This window comes from Marmota flaviventris, chromosome 1 (genome assembly GCF_047511675.1).
Source record: "Marmota flaviventris isolate mMarFla1 chromosome 1, mMarFla1.hap1, whole genome shotgun sequence".
NCBI lineage: Eukaryota > Metazoa > Chordata > Mammalia > Rodentia > Sciuridae > Marmota > Marmota flaviventris.
This window is the reverse complement of record NC_092498.1, coordinates 11,170,353-11,195,149: the sequence shown is the minus strand read 5'-3', so window position 1 is coordinate 11,195,149 and position 24,797 is coordinate 11,170,353. Positions and strand designations below refer to the sequence as shown.

The window sequence follows — 24,797 nt, the reverse complement described above, 5'->3', positions numbered from 1 at the left end:
AGTAATTTTCAAAGAAAAAACTGTCAGTATATCCCAAGCTTCTTCAAGAATGCTCAGATTTCAGTTTCACATTATAATTAGCTTTCACAATTGAGAGTTACAATTGCTCATGCACAATGACTAAGTGAAGGAAAGAAAACTTATAACATTGCAATAAAGCCTATGATTTATTGGGCAAGTAGAACTTCAATACATAAAATGAGACCCAAAGAAGAAAAATGAGTTGGAATATATAACAATCAATAGGATTGAGAACCCACGTATATAAAAGGCCACCCCCTTTTTCCTTTTTAGCAGTACTGGAGATCATACTCAGAGTCTTACACATGCTAGGCAAGTGCTTTATCACCAAGCCACACTACCAGCCCAGACCACCACTTCTAATGTTACACTTGGAGGCTAGGGATGTTTCCTGCCCTGCTTCCAACATATTACCACTACCATTCTGGAGTTCCAAACTCATACTTCCTGCCAACAGTTCAGATGCTAGGAGCAATACCTGATTTCCAGGAGAACTTACTGTTTATAGCTAATCCGCATAGCAGCTTTACCTTTTACAAAGGTAAATTGGACCTCTCCAAGATTAACAATTCACCATTAACTTTTTTTTTTATTAATCCAAGCAAGTATGTGATCCTCTGCTATACACAAAAGCCAAAAAGTTTATTTAAAACTCACAATAACAGCATTCAACAAATTATAAAATGCTCATGAGCCATGGTTCTTGACCTTATTTTATTATAAAGTTGAACAAAGTATTTAGTGCATAATTACCATGCAACCCTATAATGAAGATTCTGCATTGGGTTTCTGTTTTCAAACACTGTCTAATATCATTAAAAACAGAGTGAACATATTAACATATTGGTATAAGTAACTGACAGACTTCTAAATTTGAAAACAAAACAGTCTATTCACCAAAGATTCTGGTATTAGGTAGAGCTAAAAAAGAAAAAAAAAAATAGCATATGCTGGTTGAGACAAAAATACAACTAGGTTAGAAATAACATTGAGAATATATATATAGATATATGTCTGCATAGATATAGAGATATACATGTATATCTTCAGTATATTTATATACAGTAGACCCCTTATCTGTGGAGGATGTATTCCAATATCCCCAGTGGGTGTTTGAAACTGGATATTACTGATTCCTAAATTACTGTGATACTGCAATAGTGTCTGATTACTGGAATGGCTAAAGTAAACAGGTGGGTAGCATATACAACATGGATACTATGGACTTCTGAAACCATGAGCCCCAAAATAAACTTTTCCTCCAATTGTTCTTTTGGGCACAGCAGTTAAAATGTAACTAAAATATAAATTGGTACTGAGAAACAGGGTTATTATGACTAACCTGACCATGTGATTTAGAAGCTTTTAGATCTTTTTGAAATTTGTGGAAGAAATTTTGGAAATTTTAGTGTTACAAGCTGGAAAAGCTTTACATCGTTTTAAGTGGAGGTTAATGGACAATTCTGGTGTAATGTCAAAAGAACAGAATGCTAATAGAACTGTGGACAGTAAAGACTGGGATTATGAAGTTTCAGAGAAGGAGGACTCTCCTAGAAACTGGACCAGAGGCCATTCAAGTTACATTGTGACTAAGAAGTGAAGAAGTTGTCTACATTTGATGCTATGAGCAGAAGGCTGACCCTTCTGGGATGTATATTAGGACCTGAAAGGTTTTGTTAGTCATGGAATTAACTTGATAGTCTATTACAAAACACAAATGCTATTTATTTAGCATATTACAAACTGCAGCATGAACTGAATATTTCAATGAACTGTGTACTTATATACTATTCAACCAGATGCTACCTAATGAAGTTATTCTTTAACTAGAATTATACTGTATACAGTCTTCTGAGTTATGAGTTATTTTTTAAAAATGTGATACAAAGAAAATATAATAGCTATTGTTTTTAAAACTCTTTTAGATAGACAATCACCATCTCTATCACACTTTCCAGTTCAAATGTGTTTCTATTATGTCTAAAATCCTATTCTAGTCCCGTTTCCACTAAATCATTCCAGCTTACCCACAATTCAATCACAATCTTGATTCAGTAGCCTTCTGGTCCTTTTCATGTACTACCTAAATTAGATAATCTAAAGATATGTATTCTCTTTCCTAGCCATCATTTCTTTTTGTAAACTGGCTCTCGGCATGTATCCATAAGAGGTTATACCAACTCTACCTCCTCTAGAAAAAAGCACAGAAGGTAATTTGATAACTCCAAGAGAGAAACTTAATTCATAATGTTGTTGAGATTCTGCAAGAACACTATTCTACTAAAACTACCTTTAAAGTAAGAAAAGGCAAATTATCTATTTTAAAAACAATGAATGAAAGGAACAGGCTGAAAATACACAATATATCATTCTCACACATAATACTTAACTTTACATGCCCAACTAAAGGAATACTTTTAATTCTTACATATTTAATTGTGTTTAATAATCATAAGTAATATTGACTATTATAGTTTGGATATGAAATATACCATAAAACTTCCTGTTTTAATACAAAGATATTCAGAGGTAAAATGATTGGATTATGAAAGCTACAACCTCACCAGTCCATACAAGTCTGAATGGACTACCTGGGTGCTAACTGTAGACAGGTGGGCATGTCTGGAGGAGGTGGGTCCCTGGGGATGTGCCCTGGAAGGGGACATCTTCCCTGCAGCCATACCCTTACTCTATGATATTCCACCTCACCTTTGGCTCAGATCAAAGAAGTGAACCCACCATGGTGTAAACTTCTGAAATCATGAGCCAAAATAAATCTATCCTCTTTTAAATTATTGTTGCCACGTATTTTGGTCACAGTGACACAAAGCTGAGTAACACATTAAAAATTTAATATTCTGTTATTGTACTATCTCAGGATTCTGATAAACTGGGACTTCAACAAAGTATCTACAATATTTCTGTGTAACCAAAATAGAAGTCAAAGGTCTAGGAATTAAGAAAATCACACATGCAATTTCCTAAAAATAGTTATAATGCTTTCATTTACTACCTATTTTTGCTATTTTCCTATTTTCTTTCATTTACTCCTATTTTGATAGAATTCTAACAACTATTTGATTTGTCAAATAGTAGTACATTAAAAGCAACTTTGAAGGCTGAGAGTGTGACTCAGTGGTAGAATGCTTGCCTCGCATGTATGAAGCCCTAGGTTTCATTCCCAGCTGAGCAAAAAAATAAATAAAACAAGTAACTGAAAGGTTTGGGCTAGGTACTATCCAGCAAAAGACAAAAAGAACCGTACACAAAATTTGTGCTCTAGTTAGACCCTGTTTCTTACAGGGATACAGACTAGGAATTAGGAAGCTACTTTATGCTAAGGTTGAACAAATAAGTACACATAATGTAGATAATGAAAACGAGGTTTCTCAGTCAGAAAAAGTACACATATTGAAACCGAGAAAGCAAAAATGAACACTGTGGTCCTGGATTGCAATCCAAGATACCAGCATGAAGTCATGGATACACACACACACACACACACACACACACACACACACACACACCTGTTGCTTCCTGACTATAGCCACCGAGAGGACTTTCAAACAATTAAAACCACATTAGCAATGAGCTCAGGCCTCCAGATCAGGACTTCAGAATACTATGATCTAACAAAAAGGACCAAGGTTTCTCAAAGAGGCTGATTCCAAGGCAGGAACAGAAAAGATGAGCCTAGAGCAGCCCTTGATTTCACAGATTAAGAATGCTCAAAAAGAATAGGAGGGGCTGGGGTTGTGGCTCAGTGGTAGAGTGCTCACCTAACATGTACGAGGCCTGGGTTTGATCCTCAGCACCACATAAAAATAAATAAAATAAAGGTATTGTGTCCAACTACAACTAAAAAATAAATATTAAGAAAAAAAGAATAGGAATATGTGAATAGGGCCCAGGAGCAATGTTTGAACTTTTAATGTTCAAACAATTTAAGCAACAAAATCAGTGTTGGGTTAGAATCCATAAAATATCCATACTGACACAAATTGATTAGTCAGACATGATAAATGGAAAATGGGCAGCTTTTTCTTATGAAAGAATTCCAGTTAATAAATGCAAAAGGAAAGAGGGAAAATCACTGTTAGAATACCAGAGTGATAACTGCTATAGACAAAAACCCACTCACCAACAGATCCAAAAATCAAGGTTTTTGAGAAGAAACAACATATGCACATAATTTCAAAGTAGCTACCTGAAGATAACTGCAAAGGAAGAAAACAGAAACTTTATATTGGAAATCCCTGGAAGATGTCACCACCAAATCCAATGTTTACATAAAATGCTAAGCCACTCTATTACACTGGTGGTCCCCAACAAACCACATCCCTGATAACCAAGCCCTTGTACATCTGGCTCCAAGCGTCGTCCTGTGATTGCTCTGGCCAGTGTAACTTCAGCAAGCAGGAATTGAGTAGGAAGCTAAGAAGTGCTCCCACTCTCCTGGTATATACCTGATTGGAGTCCTTAGTAAAGAACTCCAAGCATCACACTGGAGAGGCCAGTGGAGATGCCCAGCCAGGCCGACCAGGCATTCCAGACAAGGCACCTTACACAAAAAGGAAGAAGACACCTAGGACATTCCAACCCCAACACATGGCAACTGAAGCACAAGAATGAGGCACTGACACAGTCCAGATTGCAGAATCCTGAAGAAAATCATCGTCATTTGTCACTACATTAATAGGTGATTGCAAACTACAGGAAAGAGTGAGCTATCCTTTGATGGATTAAATGTGTTAGAAGTTCTCCAAAGTACATGTATGAAGACTCAAATTGGGTGTCAACATACTTTATATACAAACAGATATGAAAAATTGTGGTCTATATGTGTAATAAGAATTGTAATGCAAAAAAACCAAAGTACATGTATAAAGGCATGAATTGGCATGAACATACTCTATATACAAAGATATGAAAAATTGTACTCTATATGTGTAATAAAAACTGTGATGCATTCCGCTGTCATGTATCTAAAAAAAAAAAAAATAAAATCAATAAAACTAAAAGAAAAAAAAAAGAAGTTCTGCTTCATAAGAAAGTTGAAAACATATGCTTATACAGAACCCTCTTGTCATATACCCCTCAAAATGCTAGAGAAAACAGCATAAATAAGTATATAAGACTGCTTTCTAAAAACACAACGGGTCTCACAAGAGGAAAAGCCCCAAGATCTTGTGCAGTGGCAGGCAAAGGTCAGTAACTGAAAACCAGAATAGCAAATGGAGGTGTGGAGGAAAGTCCAGCCAAAGGCTGGATATAATGAGCTAGGGTTTTCTAACACAAGGTCAAAGCTCATGAGTCAATTTCAGGGGTCAACCTCATTCTCCAAATACACAGAGAGGAACACAGAGCACAGAAGATGCACAGGAGGATGAGAACTCACGTCACTGCCCTCCAGGGGCAGACAAGAACACAGGTCAGCTAAAGTACCGCTCAGTAAGTGACACGTCCCCATGATCCGCAATCTACCATTTTGCCAAACTTTCTTGCCTCTCCTAATCTTTAGACTCAGAAATTCTTTCTCTTACACTTAAAGAACAAACTTGCAAATATCAAAAGAAACAAACACAAACGAATCTATAAGCTGGAGAACAACAACAAAAAAAACTATGTCCTAAACCACTGCACCTGGATTCTAGGAATTTCTGACACATTATTGCCTATGGAAGATGGTCCAAAAAATTTAATGTAAATGCCCAGATGCCCATTAAATTTTAATTTCAGATAAATGATATCTTTAGTATAAATATAGCCTGTAGAATATTTGCTAAATATTTTTATTTGCTACAACCGGTCTTACCAAAGGAGTAATACACAATCTCTGCTCCTAGAGGGACAAAATATCATGAATTTCTCAGTCCTATTGCCCTTACCACCTGAGCATACACTGATCCAGTATCTGTATGTCCACTATTACCAGAGCTTTGGTGGCAGACTGTGATCTTTATATGTTTTAGCACATTAGCAGACCTCCAAAGTGTCCTCCATCAGAGCCTGGCCAATGACAGGAACACAGTGAACAATTGCATCAGGAAGGTTCCATACAAGTTCAGTAGGTCACTCTCTGGAGAAAGCCTATCAGCAAGTATCAAGGCCACATTGCTAGCTGGGATTCAGGAGAAAGTCTCATATTTGTGAGGCCTCAGAATAAGGAGAAAGTAAAAAGCAAAGTAAATGCCTAGATCCAGAGAAACAGGACTCCTGGGATTATGGGGGAGGAAGAGGTCAAAAAGTGGGCACTGAACCACATCATCTAAGGCAAGAATATTCTGGACACTCTGGCCAGGACTGGAGCATTTTCAGATCTGACCACAAGCTCAATCACAGTGACTCCAAGCCTTGGTACTGGTCCAGAGCCCTGAAAAGTCACCCTGTGGCCAATTTTGTCCATGGTCCCCAAAATACCCACCCCATCCAACTTCCTGTTGCTGACTTCAATTTATTTGTGTGACAGTGTGCCCTATCCCAGACCCAGATGAACATTTACTGGTCTAAGCCAGTCAAGACACCATGACTGCATGTGGCTGGGGTCTAGGAAGGGCCACGTGACCCAGCTCCGGCCAATGTGACCTAAAACAAGTCAATCACACAGATCTTATGGAAGAGGGATAAACCAGGCTGGCATGTCCTTTTTTAAATTCCCCCATGCTTTTCTCCTACTTAGAATGTGTCCTTCATGCCTACAGTTGCAATGACCATCTGTGAGCTCAGAATCAGAGGACACAGCCAACCTCAAGGGACTGAGCTTCTCACACACAGAGCTGACTCCCATCAAGAGCATTCATCAGCCACGCCAGCTATCAGCCACTGCCTCCAGACTTACTGCTGGAGAAAACCAACTACTTAGCCTTCCATGAAATCAGTGTTTCTACTATTTAAATCCAATACACTCCCCAATAGTGTTAACAGTTCCCAACAGAGGATCATGGTGGTCTCAGTGAGCAAGATGAGACTAAGTTTAAACTGGTCTGAGAAAAGAGGTACAGATGTTGGAGACATTCTTCAAATAAGAGAAAACATTGTTGGCTGTACCACAGGTACACACACACAAAAAATCAGTCTGCCACTTAACTAGCTGTGTGACATTGGGCAAGACAGTTAACCTCTCTGTACCTAAGTATTCTCAACTCTAGAACAGAAGTAGCAATACATTCCTCTTAAGCGTGACCATGAAAATAAACTAACGCATAAAAAACTCTTGGACTAGCTCCCCATATACCACATATGCTCAGTAAATACTGACAAATCATCTTAAATATGCACACATAAATATGTAAAAATTAGTAACAGTTTACGCAGCTCAAACATGACTCTGCACAAGTGAGCAGAAAACTCAGAGAAAGCAACACAGCCCTCTCTCAAGCACTCCCGTCTCAGCCTGGTGGCGCCTGTGCCTGTTAATAACTGCAGCAGCCGCAGCTCTAACTCTTCAACACCATAAAATGACTCAATTTCCCAGGAAGACTGACTAAACATGAGCTATTTACACTTCAAACAATGGTGGAAGGGCAAAGGTGTAATGTCAGATTTTTATCTCAAGTATTGTCCCTACCTAGCAAGTGGAAACAATGACTCATTTCTGAACAGCCACAGAAAGGTTAAATTTATGATAGACTTCAAGTATACACTACCGCCATATGCAGAGCCCCTCCATAGTGATCCAATGTCACAGCTAAGGCACACTTCAACAGGATCACCAGTTTCCATGAAAGTCATTAGCATGAGCTGCTCTGTACATACATGTGGGTTCCCTTCACTTGTGATTTTTTTAATCGACAGAAACAATCACAGGCACATTCCAGCAGATCCACTGAAACCCATAATGCTAATTCAGGTGAGCTGACACGAGGCAAGAGAGAACTTTCAGAAAACAACTGTCCCTATGATAACAGTAATTCGGATCAACACAGCAGGAATTAAAGAAAACTATTTTATAGTTTTAAATAAAAACTATATAAAGTTTCCAACAGACTTCTCATACCCAAACTACTGGTTTTGAAAACGACTATGGAGCTTTGGGTACCAAACACCTGCAAGTTCCCATTATCCTCTCATTTTCCCCAGTCCTTCCCCCCCTCCTGATGACCCTATGTCAACATTCCTCGCCTTACATCTCTACCCACCTCAGCTTCTATTACTCTCCAATTCTTGGATACCTCTCCAGCACCAAATGCATTCTACCCCTTCTCCAAGTTTCAGTTATAATGTAAAAATGTTAACTGTAAAGGAATGGAGAAACTTGCCAGCAGGGAAGTGTGTATATGTGTGTGTGTGAGGGGGGGTTCATTTCTATATTTAGAAGCGAATACTCAGCACTCGGAGAAATTAAAACACATAAAACTGTATAATTGTTGCCTAACTGTAACAACATTATTGACTACTGTATGCATTTCCCTGTGTTAGCAAGCAGGTGAGGAAATACAAACACAAATCCAGAGAACCTTCTCCCCTGCCTCCACTTCTGGACCTTTTCCAGGACCCAGCTCAGCAGATCAGAGCTAATGAAAGGACAGGCAGAAATTGGCTACTCAGGAACAAAGGCTCCCCTCTCTGAGGACCTGGAAGTTCCCAGGGTTACACAGTCACTTGGATGTTCTAGCAACTCTGTGGGGGCACTGCGGGTGAAATTCCTCCTGGCACCTTGCAGCGCAGCCATGCCTGACGGGTCTGTTGGGTGAGAACTTGAGGAATCGTGTGCCTTTTGCCACTTCTCTGCTTGCTATTTTTTAATGCAATACTTATTTAATAATTGCTTCAGTGTCGTGAGGTATGTGATTTCCTGCCCTGGTTTGCTTACTGTCATGAAAGGCCCTAGGCTGCTTTTAGAGATGTATTTTCGCTTTTAACACTCAGCCTGTGATAGATTATTTACAGACAAGAAAACGAGTTCAAAGGAATTTTAAATGACCTGTTTACTCGTCTTTTAAATTAACAACAAAATCAGCAGCATTTAACTGGTGCTAAAGCAAAATTTTCAAAAAGTTTAAAATCATGACATTCATAAAAAAAATAAACACATGCCAGAGATTTTATTCATTAATTAATGAAGGTACTCATCTTACAAATATAAATGTATGTATGTGTGTACACACGTGCACAGGCAAGTAGTATTGCTGAAATCTATTTGCTAGTGGATGCAAAAATGGTGAATCCATTATAAGGCGGGTTCCCAAACTGAGCACCAAGCCACTTAGGCCTCAGTAAGCTAACAGAGTACTGAACAACTACTTCTGCGTTACGTGGACCTAGTCATTTAACAAAAGAACTGTTCAGACATTGTTAGTGGTCCTACCGGCACCATGAAAGAAATTATAATGACAAATCAATTGAATCCCCACTGGACAAAATTTGCTTGGAATATTATGAATAAGAATCATTTGCATTACTATGAGTTAACTTCTACTGCTACCCAGTTGCAAAACAGTCTAATTAAAGGCAAACTAGAAGACATACACCCATATAGTCACTTCAAGGGTCCACCTGGCAGACGTGATATTCCAGTAGGAGGATGCCTAGGAATCTCCATTGTTCATTCTTAAGCCTTTGACAATGTTCCTGCCTTAGATTATGACTGGCACTAACCTGAGTAAAGTGACAATCACATGAGGTAAGAGTTGGGAAGCAGGGACAACTGCAACCCACAGATATTTTCATGAAGAACTGCAGAGGCTTCACTGCTATTGAAGACATCTGAGAAGGACAATCTGATACTCTCAGCTCCTGGACAAACAATTTGGTTCAACCTTGCTGGAAAGTCATCAAATAACATTCTTGATTCTGTGACTTCACCCACAGAAATACACACTCAGTATATAATATGTGAACTAAGACATACAAGTATCACACAATGCTAATTACAGACAGGTTTTTTAAATATTTTTATATTATTAACCTTAAATAGTTCTTCCCAGAAGCCTTCAATAAGCCTCCATGTACTATGTGATTCAGGGTTTCTCCTACGAGGTCTCATCACAGGGTACTCCATTTTCTGACTTGCTTATCCATTTGACTGCAAGGATTTAGTCTGATGCAACTTGCATAACAGGCACTAAATATTCGTTCAATTAATAAAATAGTATACAGCCTAAATATGTATGTTTCCTCTATAGAGATTAAATAATTGCAAGTATTAACAAGTGCCTTCCATGAAGAGGCAATTCTGAATCCACTTTCAGATGGCTTTGATCTATTTGCTGACTTACAGGAACCACTAGAAACCCCTGATTCACCAGAGTGAGGTCAGAGAGCTTTACTGACTTCAGACTTTCAGAAGACTTCAACTGTCTCTTCCCAAAATTAACACCATGGGTTCATTTAATAGAATGATTTCATGCAGAAGAAAGAATGTGACAGTGTGACTCCTCTGACTGAACCACATCCAGAATGTGCTCATTCAGAGTTTCTTTCATCAAGGAACACTCGTGCACTGAGACACCCACACAGGCATGACTTGCAGAACATCACTGGTTAGCATTTTCCCAAAAGAACTCCTCTTGACTATAATACCCAAACTTTATAGAGCATAAGTATCTCATAGCACAGTATTTATTGGCTAGTGATTACATAGGAAAACTTTAGACTTTCTTCCCCAAAACTCAATTATAACAAATCGAAATTATGTATGAGAAAGATCTCCAGTTATGTCCCAACCAACTATTGACAGAATATCAAAATTACATGCAGATATTTTAAGAAGCCAACAAGTGGTAACAAAGGGGACATGTACCTGCGAGGCTGTTCATGCAGAGAAAAGTATCGGCACATAACACTCGGGTGAGCCAGTCTCTGCCACTGTGTATATGTCCTGATGCATTATCACACTGTCCATTTCCAAGGACAATAAAGCTCAAAGAAAAACAACTGTGCACTGCTAGTTTAATCCCAGTTCTAGACAATGATAAATATAATCATTAAATGTGGGGGAGTTTTGTTTTGTTCATTATTTTTAAAAGGAATGCCTCTTAGGATAGTGCTTCTCAAATTCTTAGGAACATAAGACTAACCTGGGGGTCTTGTTAAAAATGCAGATATTATTTTATCTAGTCAGTCTGAAGTGAGGCCTGAGAGTCTGCTTTTCCTATAAGCAAGTAAGACTTTGATTTGTGTAGCAAGGTTTTTAAAGCAATGTGCAAAGAAATCTCTAAGGGTAAAAAAGAGTATGAACAGCTCCATTTCCGGTTTTATGTATTTACTTATTTACTGCTACAGTCAGCTTTTTTGCTGCTGTGACTAAGAGACCTGACAAGAACAATTAGAAGAGGAAACGTTCATTTGGGGGCTCATGGTTTCAGAGGTGTCAGTCCATAGAGAGCTGGCTCCAGTCCTCAGGGCTCAAGGTGAGGTTGAACATCATGGTGGAAGAGTGTGGCAGAGGGAAGCAGCTCACATGGTGATCAGAAAGCAGGAGAGGCTGCACTCACCAGATACAAACCACATACCCCAAAAGCACGCCCCTGATGACCCAACTCCTCCAGCCACACCCTACCTGCCTTCAGTTACCACTCACTTAATCCCATCACGGGATTAATTCACTGATTGAGTTAAAGCTCTCTTTACCCAATTATTTCTCCTCTAAACCTTCTTGAATTGTCCCACACATGAGCTTTTGGGGGACACCTCACATCTAAGCCATAGCACTTACTTACTTGAGTAAGCACTGAGAGCTCCGATTATTTCATCTGAAGGTCCATTTTCTAGGCCTTCCCACTTAGGATTCTCAATATTCTACAGAATCTACGATTTAAAACAATGAAAAACAGGCCCCCAGGAAGCCTTCCTGAGGACTTGTCATTTTCCAGGACTGGGTAACTGATGCCTATCCTGGGAGAGTGGAACCAGGAGACTAAGGAAAGCTGTTGGTATGCCGTCCCATGCCCAGTTTCTAACACATGTCAGGGAGGCTCTCAAATGATCGTTCAACAAATGACTACAATGTTCAGCCTGGACAGGGAAGAAAAATGGAAAACTGGTGGAGGTTTTTCAATGTTTAAAGAGCAAATAAAAGCAAGTAAAGGTCTTCTAAGCTCTGTTGTTAGTTGGAAAATAAGAGAAATGAAGGTAAGCGTCACCTTATTTCATATACACATTTTAATAATTAGCTGTCTGTCCAACAAAGGACTATGTTCTCTCAAAAGGACTGAGCTACTGAAACACATGCCAGCAGAAAAGCCACCAGCCACTCAGAGGAGCACTGACAAGGCCTCCCAAGGTCCCAGGACCCACTGCTCACACATTTGTACCCAGATTAGAAAGAAACTTCAAGAGCAGGTTTTTGACTTTGAAAAAAGCAAAATTTTTCAGCAGAGAGTGGGCCAAGAATTCAAAACCTTACACATGTCTTAAGGGTCAATCAAAAGCCTAAGTCTGCTAGAAGTCATAAAAATGAAAAACTATTCCAGTGTGAAAAATACACATCTTCAAAGACAAAGGTTTGATAAGAGACACAGAACAGTCTCGTAACGAAGTCCATTTGCTTGAGCATCTGCTTGCCACCTACAAAGAATAACTCCTTCTGAAGGATTTAACCAAGGAGGGAAAAGCAAGATAATGGAATATATAAGATGGGAAGTTAATGCACAAATACACCTTATTTTCCTATAAAACCTCAAAAGACATCTGGTATTAATGTACCAAAATCCAAATTTTCTTTGTGTACGTGTGTAAGAGAGAGAGAGAGAGAGATGAAGCCATAATATTTTAACAATGTGAATATCACGGGTTCACTTGATGTTTTCAATTGTTTCATCTAAGGGAATACCATTCTTGCTGAAAATGCTATGAAGTATCAACTTACAAGATGTTTTTTAAAAGATTTAAGATTATTTTTAGGCTAGCTTTAGAAGCTTTAATTTCTAAAAACATGCATATCAAAAGGCTAATATGGAAAGATTCGGGGAGGGGTGCCAGAGACACCAAAAACCACTGAAGCACAGAAAATTGATTCTCCAGACAATGTGAAAAAGATGACTTATAAAGTTAATGAGATATTACTTAAGGCAAGAGAAACAATTTGGCCATTAACCATGAGAATGAATCAAAAATTTTGTCATCAGATATAATGAAACTAATTAAAAAGTACAAAGAACACTAAAGCAAATACAAAAATAAAACTCAGGCAAAAGTTAGAACTATACCACAAACTGAAGGGTAGTTAAGGCATGCAACAAGTCTCCATAAATTATAAATAAATTTCAGGAATAAAAAGGAAGGATATCAACAGTGATGAGTTATGCACTGAGGAAAACATCACCAAGCATCAGGTTTCCCAGGAACAGTCAAGAGACAGGAAGACCAACTAGGAGGGATCTCCCACTGGGAAGGAGAGTAAACAGGATTAACCTCTGAAACTTTGAAATCCACTTCTCTGTCTCTAGATGATCTTAGAGAGCCTTTGACAACAAGAACACCACAGTCCTTATGCAGCATTAGCTAGAGGTTTCTTTACCATACCACAAAGAGATGAAAGTGTCTTTAAAAGTCAACAATAACAAAACCTGCAAGTTTTCAATATTTCACAGCAGGCATATGAGACTTCAATTTAAACAACAAAAAAGCCCTGTTGATACTAGGGGAAACATATCATCAGAAAACCCTGTTTTAGTTCTACCTTCAATACCTTCTTACAGAGCTGTCCTTGAACAAGGAATATTCTTTTCCTTGTCTGCAAACTTCCTTCCAAAGTTATGAGGCGATCAGTTGCTCCTTGCTAATATAAATTTTTAAAAATTTTGACCAATTATATCATGAAACAAAATATAAATCAAATATGTCCAATAAAAGTCTACCATCTAAATTGTGATATGCTAGACATGTAAACAACACACTGAAGTTTGAGGTTTAGTACCAAAACAATGCAAACCTTAACATTAGTGGCTGTGTATGTTAATTTATAAATCAAAATAACACTTTCACTATATTAGGTTAAAAGAAATATAAAATTATTTTTAACCCTTTTAGTGAGCCTACTGGGAAATTCTGACTTGCATATGAAATTATATTTCTCTTATATTGGACAACCTGCTATACACTAAATTCTTTCACAGAACTAATGTTCATATCTTAAATGTTCCCCGAAGACCCACATGCCAAGACTGGTCACCAGCCTGTGGCACTACTAGAGGCAGAGGGACCTTTACAAAGTGAGGCCCAGCAGAAGGAAGTGAGGCTATTTTGGAACCCAGTCCTTTTTGCCATCGCTTGGCTTCCTGACTGCCATAAGGTGAGCATTCACCATGCACCGTGCCACCCACACCTAACTCAGTGACCATCACAACTCAGCAACAGAATGCACCCTGGAGGATGAGTGGTTAAACTTCATGATCGAGTAGTTGACTGGGAGCTGGTGCTGGCTGCTGCTGAGCAGCATTATGAGACAGTATTAGACAGAACAGTGGCCCTTGAAAGATTGACATTCAAAGTGTAGCCAAGTGCAGGGGCAGAGTACTTCCAAGCACATGCAATCCCCAGCACTATCAAAAGAAAAAAAAAAAAAAAAAGCCAAGTACAGCTGAATTGTGTCCCCCCGCAAGTGAACGTATGTTGAAGTCTTAGGTCCCAACACTCCAGAATGAAAAAATAAGGCCTTTAAAGAGATGAAGTAAAATGGGGTCATTCAAGTGGGTCCTAATCCAGTATTACTGATATTTTTCAAAGAACAGGAGATTAGGAAACAGATACACAGACCAACAAGATACCCAAGATGTGAGGATACAGGGAAAGAGTCATCATTACCAGACAAGGAGAGAGGCCCACATTGTAGAATTCAGGTAATAGGAAGAGTCATTCTGTTAGACTTACCTAAATACTCTTTTACCTAACTAGATTGAACACATTTACTTAAATAAGTAGCTATCTCTTTTGAGAATTTAGCATAGAAATGAGGGATTTCAGAGTTCAATAATCAGTATATTAAAATTAATCTAGTACAGAGTTCTAATAAGAGTTCTTTACATTTGAATAGGCCTCTATTTCTTCAACTTGCTTTTTATACTTTATAATATCTTAATTTTCCCAAGAGCTTAATGTTTAATGTTAGGGCTTAATGAAAATACTGCTATTTTACATAGATAAAATATTCCTATTTTACATAGACAAATAAAGGCTCAAACCAATTAAGCATGCCAAGGACACAAAACTAGTGAACAGAATGGATAAAACTTAAACCTGATCAGTTTCCTAGTTCCAAACTTTCCTACAGGAGTTAGCTGTTGAAACATTAGAACTATGCCCAGCACACAATACCATGTAAATGTTAGTTATTACAAAAATCTGTAATATAATTATGTTGACTTGATCAAGTGCACAGTAATAATACTTAAAATGGTAACTAAATTCAGAATAAACCTCTATAATGGTAATTCAATTCAGAAGAAACAACTCCCAAGAGCATCATGGTCACAGGAATCTTTTTAAAATTTAAATATATACTTTTTGCAAAGAAAAGCATACTCGCATAAAATTTATTTATGAAGATCAAATTATGTGAAGAAAATAAAACAATTTTTTACTCAGAAATTATTTTTAATAGTGATAGAAAATTGCTATATTTTTTATTATATCTATGTACTATCAGATCAATTTAAGAGTGATGCAAAAGCTTTATTTAAAACGTCAACAATGTCAAGGGGGATTAAAAATGTGAGGAGCAACTATGCTAAATTAAAAAACTGAATCAAATGCACAGGTAGTCCTCGTTGGAAATAAGCAACAGGCAAAATTACTTTTGGAATGAAGAAATTTAAATATGGAGTATTATATAAGATGAAACTTGATAAGTGGAATAAAGCAACTTACAACTTACAATGTCCCATTTAGATTAAAAATACTAAGTGTATATTTATAAATGGCAAATGTCTGAAAGGATATAAATATAAATATATACAACCTAATTTCCGCTTACATGGTGATCTTTGAGGGACTAGAATAGGGTATTTTTATTTCACTTTAATTTATGTGTGCTAACTTTCCAGAATGCATTTGCTATATGATAGCAAGGGTATGGTTCTACAAGGGTCCACTGGGGTTTAAGGATAGGTCCACAGGTGGCACTATTGGGAAGTGTTAGCTACCTTTAAGAAGTGGCATAGTAAGGCGCTCAGGTCAGTGGGGTATGCCCTGGGAAGAGACTGAGGACCCCAGTCTCTCTGTGCTCCTTGATCAAGACTTGATTGTTAGGAGTGCATATAGGAGCAAACAAAGTACCACCATCAGCCACCCTCAGCAGAATCTAAACCAGGGCTGCCATTATTCTTGGATGTTGAACCTCCAAACCTGTATGCTAAATAGGCCACCATAAAGAAAAGGTGGCTTATGTTAATATAGCCATATTATGTTATGGCTATATAATATAGCCATATATTATGTTATGACAAAAGCTGACTAATACAGCATATTTTACCTTGTAAAAATAAATTTAAAAATTAAATACAATGATGTTGTATATTATTCCTCAACAAAGCTGATTTTTTTTAAGTAGCTGTTTAAACTAGAAATTAAAACCTCTATCTACTGTGTGTCTTAAAAAAGAGTTTGTGTCAATAAACACATCTGAAAGTAAGGATCCCAAGGAAGATGTGACTACCTCCAACTATAAGGTACATAGTTATGCAAACTAGTCTCCATAGCCTGTTGCTCCTAGGCTGCATGCCTGTACAGTGATGTCACTGTGCTGATTCAAACATAAAAGGGTAAAAGGACTAGGCAATGGCCAGTTTCAGCTCTTTTGTAGACTTAGGGAACTACCCTCATATGTGAGCTCTCCTGTTAGGCAGCACATGACTACTTGGTTAGCAAAGCAGAACCATGACATTAATGATACAATTTGAGATTTGGTGTATATAAAAGTCTGGTTTTTATAGAATGTTGTTCCAAAGGAGGAAGACACAGGAACTTTTAAAACCTGTCTCCTTCCCCTCTCTTCTTCTCCATCCTCCACGTTTGGATTTTACCCTCACTGCTCCACCATATTCTCCCCAAATCTCCAACTGTGCTCTCCAGCCTGATCAGGTCCTCTCTTCCCTCACAGCCGCCATGTGCGTGCTTTGCGAAGGCCTTCGTGCTGAGATGTAGCACCGAGCTCTCCCTCAAGGACGGCCCATCACCTGCAAGGCTCTTCCGATTTCCCCATGTCTCTTTTGAAAACTAAGTTGTCTTCAATCCACCATTTCTTTGCCTCCTGCAGCCTGTCCTCATGTCCATCTCTTGAGACCCTGCAATTTTTATGTGGGCTACGCAACACAAAATTCAATATCCAACTAGATCCATCTTGGTTTGCTCCCGAGTCTCCAAACTGACTAGTGCATAGCACTCTCTGTTGACAGTTGCTCTTGATAATGCAATATACCATTTCACACGGCCATTTCATTTCTAGAAATTTATCCTGATATACTCAAAAACTATTATGATCAAAAATATACACCTATATTTTTGTGTATAAAGTATAGCACCTATTCATGATTAAAATGCTAAAAAAAATAGGGATAGAAGAAACTTACCTCAACATTGTAAAGGCTTTATATGACAAACCCAAGGCTAGCATTATACTGAATGGAGAAAAACTGAAAGCATTTCCTCTATAAACATGAATAAGAAAAGGTCCTCACTTTCACCACTCCTATTCAATAGTCTAGAAACTCTAGATAATAGAGTTTAATAATAGCCAGAACAATCATTCAGGAGAAGGAAATTAAAGGGACACAAATAGGAAAAGAAGAACTCAAATGAGCTCTCTGCTGACAGACCTGATCCTATATTTAGAAGACCCTAAAAACTCCAATAGAAGACTTCTAGAGCTGATAAATGAATGCAGCAAAGTGGCAGGATACAAGATCAACACTCATAAATCAATTGTATTCCTATACTCCAATAATGAATCTGCTGAAAAAAGAATTAGAAAACTATCCCATTCATAAAAACCTCAAAAAAGAAAATAAAATACATGGAAATCAATCTAAAAATAGAATTGAAGGATCTCTACAATAAAAACTATAGAACACTAAAGAAAAATTGAAGATGACCTTGGAAGATAGAAAGACCTCCCATATTGCTGGATAGGCACAATTAATATTGTCAAGATGGCCATACCACCAAAAGTGCTATACAGATTCAACACAATCCCCATCCAAACACCAATGATATTCTTCACAGAACTAGAAAAAGTAACGCTACATTCATGTGGGAAAATAAGAGATCCAGAATAGCCTAAGCAATTCTTAGCAAGCTGGAGGCATCACAATGCTGTGCCTCAAAGTGTACTACAGAACTAGAGTAACAAAGCGCATACTACCGGCCCCCAAACAGATATGAAGACCAATGGAATATAATAGAAGTCACAGAGACAAGCCACACAGATACACTTATCTTATACTAGACAAAGGTGACCAAAACATACATTGGAATAAGATAGACTTTTGAACAAATGGTGCTGAGAAAACTGGAAATCCATAACAGAGGAATGAAATATGATCCCTATCTGCACAAAAATCAACTCCAAGTGGATCAAAGACCTGAGAATAAGACCAGAAACTCTCCAAGTGCTAGAAGAAAATGCAGAGCCAACCCTCCAAGCATGTCAACACAGGAACCAACTTCCTTAACACGACGTCTAAAGCACAAGAAATAAAATTAAAAATAAATAAATAAATGGGATGGCATCAAATCAAAAAGCTTCTTCACAGCAAAGGAAACAAAGGCATGAAGAGAGCCTATAGAAGGGCAAAAGACCTTTCTCACCTGCTCCTCAGTTAGGGCATTGATATTCAGATATACAAAGAACTCAAAAAACTTAACACCAAAAAAATAATAACAACCTAATCAATAAATGGAAAAAAGAACTAAACAGACCCTCCTCAATACAGCCAGGCATGTGACACATGCTTGTAATCCCAGTGGCTCGGGAGGCTGAGGCAGGAGGATCATGAGTTCAAAGCCAGCCTCAGCAAAAGGGAGGCGCTAATCAACTCAGTGAGACCCTGTCTCTACATAAATAGGAGTAGGGATGTGACTCAGTGGTCAAGTGCCCCCGAGATCAACCCTCGGTACCAAAAAAAAAAAAAAGAAAATATAAATGGTTAAATATTTTAAAAAATGTTCAACATCTCTAGCAATTAGAGAAATGCAAATCAAAACGACATTGAGATTTCATTTCACTCCAGTCAGAATGGCAATTATCAAGAGTATAAATAATGATAAGCGTTCATGAGGACGTGGGGGAAAAGGTACACTCATACACTGTTGGTGAGACCGCAAATTATGACAACCACTCTGAAAAGCAGTATGGAGATTCCTCAAAAAACTAGGGAGGGGCTGAGGTTGTAGCTCAGTGGTAGAGTGCTCGACTTACATGTGGAAGGCACCTGGTTCAATCCCCAGCACCACATAAAAAATTTAAAAAAGGTATTGTGTCCATCTACAACTAAAAAAATTTAAAAAAAAAAAAAACTAGGAATGGAACCACCATATAACCCTCTGTCCCAGTAAATATCCAAAGGACTTAAAATCAGCATAGTATAGTGATGAAGGCACATCAATGTTTATAGCAGCACAATTCACAAGAGCCAAAGCATGGAAACAACCTAGGTGCCCTTCAACAGATGAATGGATAAAGAAAATGTGGTGTGTGTACACAATGGAGTATTACTCAGCCATAAATAAGAATGGCATTACGGCATTTGCGAGTAAATGGATGAATCTGGAGATTATCATGTTAAGTGAAATAAGCCAGTCCCACAAAACCGAAGGATGAATGTTTTCTCTGATATGTGGAAACCGATCCAAAATAAAGTGGAGTGGGAAGGGGAAAAGAAAGAAAAAAATGTGACAGGGAATCTCATCAAAATAGAGGAAAGACCATTAGAGTAGATGAAGGAGATTGAAGAGGAGGAAGGAAGGACAGGAAAAGAAAAGAATGGTGGAATGATCTCACTGAACTTTCAAATGTACACACAGGAATATAGCACAGAGAATCCCAGTATCAAGGATATCCACCAGAGACTAATGTAAAAACAAAACACTACAAATAAATTGTAGAAAGATCAGCAGAGGAGACAGAGAGGAGCAGGAGGAGGAAGGAAGTGCTGGGGACTGAATTAGACCAAATCGTATCCCATGCTTTTGTGATTAGGTCAAAATGTAGCCTAATGATTTATATAACAAAAAAAAAACAATAAAAGTGTTTAAAAAATAAGCAGTGTAGATTTTTAACAGTAAAGACCAGAAATAACATAAATGTCTATCAAGAAAGACTAGCTAGCTAATTTGAGTCTACATTGCATGTGTGGTTTAAAAAAACTACAGATCTTGAGAAAATTTTACATATTGACCACAACAAAACAGTGAAAAAGTTGTAGAAAAGGACATAAACTAGGTCTTATTAACAAACTTTTAATTATCTACATACACATGCACACAGTTTAAAACACAGTTTATGTGAGTGTGTGCTAGGGCTTAACCCAGGGCTTCACACATGTTAAGTATATGCTCTACCACTGACATTCATATAAGTTTTTAGGTTAATAATCTCTGGTAAATAGAACTGATTTTTTATTTTAGAAACCATTCTATTTTATTTGGGGAAAAAATGAACACATACAGCATTCAAAGTAAAAATTACCCACATATTTTAACTTATTGCCCCCAAAATAGTTACTTACAAAACAATTTATAATATGAATTCACTTTGAAATGAGTAACAATGGTTATGTCCAGAACAGAATACAGAAAAAATTCACACTGTAGTTCACAAAACAAAAAAATTCTTTTAAGAATACCACCTTTCTCTAAAATAGTGATCAACCCCCAAAACTATATTTGTCCACAATATCTTTCCTGGCAACTTTTCAAAACTCTGGAGAATCAGCTTTATTGTTGGATTTCCCAGTATATTAAATACAAGTAAGTTACAGATAAAATAATGCCAACAAATTCACAGAATTTATGAATACAACTTTTCTGCTAGATAAGTTTTAAATGTCTCCTTGATGAAAGGAATTCTTCTAATGAAGTTAACCTCAGATATTTTTTACTTTGAATGCTGTATGTGTTCATTTTTTCCCCAAAGCATGACCAGGCTTGACACTGGTCCCTCACAGTAAGTGTTCTGTTTTAAAATATCTTCTACATATCTACAGTCAACATCAATATGCCTGGGGCCTTTGTTTCAAGGCCAAAGCTAGAGGTGAGACAGGAATCTACATCATTTCACAAGCAAGAACAGGAAGAAAACTCTGAAAACAGCCCAAGGAAGCACTGGGTTCTGTCTCCATGAATCTGAACTTGACACTGGGTATCTTGGACCCCTACAGGCCTAGCTCTAAATGTGGAGCTTACAAATGTTCTGACTTAAGGGGTCAAGGCCTTCTCTAAGCCTCTGATTAAAAAAGAAGCAGAGCTCTCTGTCCTCATGTTACTCCAAATGTTTTCCATCTCAGCCCTGACCTGAGATTCAACCGCCTTTGTTTTCCCTCTAGACCTACTGCTGCATGTAACACCTTATAGCTACAGAAGGGAAGTGCTTAACATGTACCTACTCTTTGGACAATAACCCTATGATGCATTTCTATGTGACAGATGAAGAAACTGAGCTATGAGGTACAGGACTACTTAGTGGCCAACTAGTATTTAAACGTGGAGATTCTCATTCCTGAATATAATCTTTCCTGTGCAGCACTCACCATCTCTATGATGTATTTCTTCTAACCCAGAAGACATTAGCAAGCTTCAGACAATAGTGCTCTGAGCTTTTAGTATCAATCTCAAGGCCAACAGGCCACCTGCATAAAATGTTTATTTTTGGTACTGCCATTGGTTCTTGCCACTATTGGCTAACTGACACTATGGAATCTAATTCACAAACGTTATTTGTTGATGCCTTTCTTAACTTTTCAAAAGCTATTATAGCAATAATTAGACACCCCACCTCTTAACCAAGCAAAAAGACACTGGTTCAGATTCTCATTCTATCACTTAGTGTTTTCCTTCATCAGCAAAGTAAGATATAAAGGCAGAGTCAGGTGTCAAGTAATGTAATATTAAAAGACCATGTTGTTTATGAAACTGAAAAACTAGAAGTTCTGGGTATCTTGGACCCAGATGGAAACAATAAAAACTAACTGGCAAAAAAATATACATCTAACCTTTCGAAATTATCACAAAGAAATCAATCACTACACATGAGAATGAATGCTACCAATAAAATTCATTCATTCCATCCTCACTTCCACTGAAGTGCAATATTAACAGATTAATAAATGATTATGTAAGAAATGTCTTAATCTGTTGCTGGGTAAGCTCCAGCACCTTCCCAGTGAATTAGAAATGCACCGTGGACAGTGACAATGACTTTCCCTCGTGCATGTTCTGCTCTGCTGCAGATGTGATCCCGCTGCTGTAAGAGGTCTATCAGTTAACTAACTGTACAGGTGCACTCACTGGGCTACAGGTAGAGGACACACAAACTATCAAGTCATTCAGTCTTCATAAGGACTCATATGTATGCTCCTTTCTCAGATAAGGAAACTGAGGCCCAAGGGAGGATGAGAAAACTGAGGCCCTGGGATGCAGTGCGAGGAATCGGGCAGCATGAGGCTGCAACCGCTCAGGGTGGCATGGAGTCCCTTTAACCTCTCTCCGGGAGGGGCACGGGAGCGCCGTGTAAGGGCGCGAGAAGCAGTACAGTACCAGCGGGAAGCAGGGGCTCCAGCGGGGTAAAGGCATGCTCCATAGCGGAATACTGGCCTCTGCATTAAAACACAAAAGTGCAAGTTAGAATCTCCCAGGCTGCTAGGGGAGCGCAGCGCCACCGCCCACCCCGCTCGCTGCCGTCTGACCCGCGCAGTGCTGGGGCTGCGCATCGCGGGAGCGCGCGGGCAGGGCGGGAACAGGGCAGGGGTGGGGGAGACGGCAAAGCGGGTACGCTCCGTGCTCTTCGGGGACCGCCCCTCCCGCCTCCATCCGGGAACCCGGCATCACCCGCCGGCCGCCCCCTCCCCACTGCTCCCCCTCCTCCCGCGGCAGCCTCACCTACACAATGGCGGGAGGAGCCCAAGCCTCGGAGCGCTGCTCCTATCGACCGCTCGGCGCGCGGCTGAGGCGCCTGGCGTGCAGCCTCCTTCCGGGAGCGCCGAGCCTCCCGCGCGGCTTCGCCTTCGCGGCTCCGCACTAGACCCGCTCCGTGCTTCTGCGCAGCGCTCTACGCCCCACCTCGGCACAAAGGCCGTCCCTGCTGGACGCGAAGCAAGGTATTCCTCGCTCACCAGCAAAGCAGCTTCCCCGCCTCCTCCGCGGCCGCGCTCGCTTTGATCTCACGCGGCCGCCCGCGCCTGCCCTCCGGCCCCGCGCCACCCTTTCCTCCCCGCGCCCGGCGCGTCCTGGAAGAAACCACCTGCCGCGCGCCGCTCCGTCTCCCCAGAAGAAAGGGCCCCGGCCGTGCAGCCCTTTCCAGCGCCGGGCAAGACTCACCTCCGACGAGCCGGCGCCTGCACTCGCACCAGAGCCCGCACCGCCACCCCTCCCGGCGGCGGAGGCCCGGCCTGCACCGGAGGCGGCTGGGCCTGGGCAGTAACGGCGGAAGCACGCGGGTCTTACAGGTGCAGGGCGTCTCCGCGAGAGTGAAGACCCAAAGAAGGGACCCCAAACCCAACTTTTATACACTAGTATTATCTCCTAAAGTTTTCAGAAGGGCACGTTTAAAGGTGCCAGTCGTGTAGAGATGCGCACGTGTAACACAATTGGGTGCTGTAGCTGCAACACCTGCGAGAACCACAAATCATCAGGGCACGGAAAAGCGTGAGATGATGACCCAGACTGTAGGCAGGCAATTATAGAAGATATTCATATGGAAAAAAACACGGATAAGGAACCTTAAAGAATAGAGTAAATTTATCTGCCACATTGCAAATGATTCCTTAACAACAAAAATTTAAGTTTATAGAGCAATTACTATGTTCCAGTTACCCTTGAGGGGTTTTATGCTTAATTATTCTAAAATGTAGGCGCGAAGAAAACAAGGACCAAAATTTTTTTACCCTTAAATATTCACACTGTAACAGCTGGTGGTATAGAGCAAGGAATCAATGAATATTGAATCTTCATATTGAAATCGTTTACGATAATATGGGATGCTACTTCTCTGGTTTTTCTTAAAACAGTCTATTCATCAAGCCTCAGCACAAACCAGCACCCCCTCCCCCAATCTCATCTTGGATTGATTGGCCACATAGCTATAATCACAATCCGAGTTATCTTACTTCACTTAGCACTCCTATAGGATTGCTGGCTTCCTAAGGGCAGGACCCCTTTCTGGTTTTGTTCATGCTATTCCTCCAACTAAACAATGCGCTTCTTCCAAAATACAGGTTCATTAAATAATTATGATCTCCACTAATACGTGGTGGGAGGAAACGTAAAATTATGGTATATTATACAAGGAATTATTGAAAAAAAATAAAATCATATGCCCTCGTGGAAAAATGTCAACAACAGAATAAATTGTATAAATGTAGGCAGAAGAATCTCACTTGTATTTTTAAATGTTTTAATATCCTAAGGAATTAATTGTTAAAGGTAACCTCTAAGCAGAAGGGATGGAGTAGGTAGAAGGCAATATGTTGAGGGAAATATCACTTGCTATCTCATACTTATTAGTACATATTTTAAATGTATTTTTTGTTTCACAAGAATTACACATTTATGGGGTATTACAGTGTGACGATTCATGTATACAACGTGTAGTGCTCAGGTCAGGGTAACTGGTATGTCTGTCACTT

At 39.2% G+C, this 24,797-nt stretch overlaps 1 protein-coding gene across 8 annotated transcripts in view; it reads right to left on the bottom strand.

Moving 5' to 3' along the window:
- The window catches only part of Tpk1 (thiamin pyrophosphokinase 1), a 339,523-nt gene extending 315,957 nt beyond the window's left edge, over nucleotides 1-23,566 (bottom strand). For 5 of the 8 annotated variants that reach the window (XM_071611250.1, XM_071611276.1, XM_071611269.1 and 2 more), the window contains exons 1-2: nucleotides 23,053-23,156; nucleotides 22,711-22,769 (exon numbers count right to left, since the gene is read on the bottom strand). In XM_071611250.1, the coding sequence (XP_071467351.1) occupies nucleotides 22,711-22,753 (43 nt within the window). In that variant the 5' untranslated portion in view covers nucleotides 22,754-22,769; nucleotides 23,053-23,156. Of the gene's footprint in view, nucleotides 1-22,710; nucleotides 22,770-22,859; nucleotides 23,004-23,052; nucleotides 23,157-23,490 lie in introns of those variants that run through there. The other 3 variants (XM_071611257.1, XM_071611281.1, XM_027943417.2) reach the window with 2 other exon arrangements.
- Nucleotides 23,567-24,797: the final 1,231 nt, after the last annotated feature.